Here is a 2,940-nt window from a genome sequence, read left to right as displayed (position 1 = left end):
AATGATCACTAGAACCCCTGTCAGTGGTAGAAGAATTGGTAGCCAACATTGCAGACAACATCTGAGCATTAGTACTGGCATCAACAATTCCTTCCTCAGCAAGCAATTGAGATCGAAATTCTTTCAACGAGATGACCTTTTCTCTTCCACGAATGACACACCGAAATGTGTTATATTCATGAGGTAATCCATTTAAAGCCAAAATCACAATATCTTCATCTTCAAAGAACACTCCTGCAGCAGAGAGATAATCTCGAGCCTCTTTGATTCGCTGCAGATACTGAGAAATTGTATTGGAACCTTTTTTAATGTTTTGTAAATCAGACTTCATCTGAAAGATACTAGTTCTTGAAACCGTCGAAAAATTGTCTTTGAGACGAGTCCAAATGTCCTGAGAACTAGTACTCCCAATAGCGCAAGAAACAGCTACAGGGGACAGTGTAGCATTTATCAACTGCATAAGTGCACGATCATGCATTTTCCACACTTTATATTCATCAGTTTCAACATTAGCAGATGAATCACCAAAACTGACTTCAGACGCAACAGAAGAAGAAGATACAAAACGAGGAGGACATGGGGACGAACCATCAACAAACCCCATAATTCCATATCCCTCCAGCATTAATTCCATTTGAAAATGCCAATTAAGGTAATTAGAGTCATCCAATTTAACATTCACAGAAGTGGACACAGAGGAAATCAACCCAGTAATCGGAGATTGCAAAATCTGAAGTTGCGAAGCCGTAACCATGATTGTATACAAAGAAACAGAGGGAAATAATACCCTTATGTGGCTCAGACAAAAAAGCAAACACCTGGTGTGCAGTCGGAAAACACCCAGAAAACAAGAATCGCGACTTGATGTAGAAACCCTAGAATCTTGAACACCAAGAGAAATCACTAAGAGAAGAGACGATTCAGCACCAGAGTAGCAGACGAAGACTTGTAGAATGCGGAAGCAACGAAGGATCAGATCTTTACGCGTGAGCAACAATGGCGATTGATACCATGTTAACTCAGTATCTCAGATTCTATGAAGATAGAGAGAGAGAGAGAGAAAGAGAAAGAGAAAGAGAATTGTAGAGAGAATTCAGAGGGAAAATATGATTGTATTAATATCTTTCTTAATCAGGAAGCTATTACAAGATGGAGTATTTATATCCATAGCAAACCGACTCTTCTAACAAATATAACAGACAAGCTAATCTGTTTACATGTGGCATCATCTCAGCCTTACATTCTTATACTGCTAACAACTATATCCTTCTTCGTGATCAAATCCACTTTTTATTTTGAAGTTTGGCAAATGAAAAGCCTTCGTGGTCCTCCCTGGTTGGTCACCGTAGGGCGCAGCACCACGCCGACAAGTGTCCCCAAGAAAACCACCATAAGTTTCCCCATTTGGAAAAAAAATGTCGGGATCACGGCCAGCCCACGGTTTCTACATAAGGACGAGTCAACCATCAGCCACGTGGGGCATCCCCTGTTCCCCGAATGCCACGCACTTGAATTTCTGTGGTGGTTACCGGCCACGTTAGTTACGTGGTGGTCTTGGTCTCCCCATGCATTGGCTCGTGGGACAACCAGTCAATGAGTCACCACCTACCACCAAGTATATAGGAACACTATCCCTTCACAATATTTCATTTTCTTCATCAGATATCATTTCGTTACGCGCTTTAATCTGTTTCTGTCTCTCAGCTCCCAAAATCTCTCTCTAAATCTTCCTGCTCTCTCTATATCTTCCTGTCTCTCTCTCTCTCTCTCTCTTCAGAAAATGGAAGCTGCTCCAATCCGAATGGATAGGAAAACATCGATAGAAACTGAGCCAAGAACGTTGCGGATAGACCAAATTGAATTTGCAAGGGTACTGTTTTAATCTTTTCTGGGTTTTTGGGACATGCATATGCTTCCTCTTAGCAAGGATATCTCATTTCAGGCAGCAGTAGCAAAAAGGGAACGATTTATTATTTACCGTATAAGATCTTTGTATTAAGTAAAAGGCATGCAGAGAGTAAGATATACAAGAGGTTCTATATATGTGGTCTTCTTCCTTTTATTGCTACAGTATATGACGACTGCATGCATGATCATTTTCTTATCCTTTCTGCTACAGCTGGAATCATGAGTTTGAATTTGTTTTCCATTTTATCTATTTTTTGTGGGTTTGTAATTTTTAACTATGGTGATATCTTGCAGGAGGCAGCCAAGTATGTGGTGAATACAAAGAATATAGAAGAAGCAATGAGCATTTTCACAGAGGTACGTTGTGGTTGAAAAATCATTTTAATAACTTTTCTTGATGAATATCTAACAATATTACAAACCAAGATTTCAATCAACTACATTAATTATTAATTTACAGGGTTTGAAACCAGTAGTTAGTTCGATCAAGCAAAACGGTGATGAAATGATGATAGATTCAGTTGAGGAACCCGAGCACTCGGATGATTATTTCATAAGACCACGAGGACCCCAGGATGTTGTCTCAGCTCCTTTTTAGCTGCCGATTTAACACTCTTGTAATTTAATTACTGCAGGTGTTTTGGATGTAAAATTTTGTACAGGATATGGATTTTTTTTGTTTTTGTTTTTCGTTCAGTCGGTTTTTTGTGTGACTTGTTCTTCATACAATTCCGAGAAATTTTTGAATTGATTGTTTTCCTAAAGTACAGGGGCGAGATATTCTATGGAAGGGTTTTTACTTTATAGATTCAGTCAACCAGTTTTAGTTGTATTTAACCTAATCAGGTTTTAACTACAAGCTGGTGATCCGATAGTAAATGACGAATTACGAGATTATTTTAAAACTAAAAATTGGAGACTTCGAGTTCGAAATCTGTTGCTGGTGTGGAAGTCAGATTTCTGGTCAGGAAATGTTAAAATGCCTACAGCCTCTGAAAAGAGTGGATAAGCATGGTTTGTCATCAATTATCC

The 2,940-nt window shown here is 38.9% G+C and overlaps 1 protein-coding gene across 1 annotated transcript; it reads left to right on the top strand.

Moving 5' to 3' along the window:
• Positions 1–1,650: 1,650 nt before the first annotated feature.
• On the top strand, positions 1,651–2,672 carry LOC103418311 (uncharacterized). Its single transcript, XM_008356442.4, has 3 exons — positions 1,651–1,870; positions 2,203–2,265; positions 2,369–2,672. The coding sequence occupies exons 1-3, from the start codon at positions 1,781–1,783 to the stop codon at positions 2,504–2,506; spliced, it is 291 nt and encodes a 96-aa protein (XP_008354664.1). The 5' UTR covers positions 1,651–1,780; the 3' UTR covers positions 2,507–2,672.
• Positions 2,673–2,940: the final 268 nt, after the last annotated feature.

This window comes from Malus domestica, chromosome 02 (assembly GCF_042453785.1).
Source record: "Malus domestica chromosome 02, GDT2T_hap1".
Taxonomy (NCBI): Eukaryota; Viridiplantae; Streptophyta; class Magnoliopsida; order Rosales; family Rosaceae; genus Malus; species Malus domestica.
This window is presented reverse-complemented; position numbering and strand designations above follow the sequence as displayed.

What these genes read in the sequence shown, in the direction of transcription:
- LOC103418311 (XM_008356442.4), top strand. Translation starts at nt 1,781, where the DNA reads ATGGAAGCTGCTCCAATCCGAATGGATAGGAAAACATCGATAGAAACT. An exon ending in ACCAAATTGAATTTGCAAGG is followed by an intron (nt 1,871 to 2,202) that starts GTACTGTTTTAA and finishes GATATCTTGCAG; the next exon opens with GAGGCAGCCAAGTATGTGGT. An exon ending in CAATGAGCATTTTCACAGAG is followed by an intron (nt 2,266 to 2,368) that starts GTACGTTGTGGT and finishes ATTAATTTACAG; the next exon opens with GGTTTGAAACCAGTAGTTAG.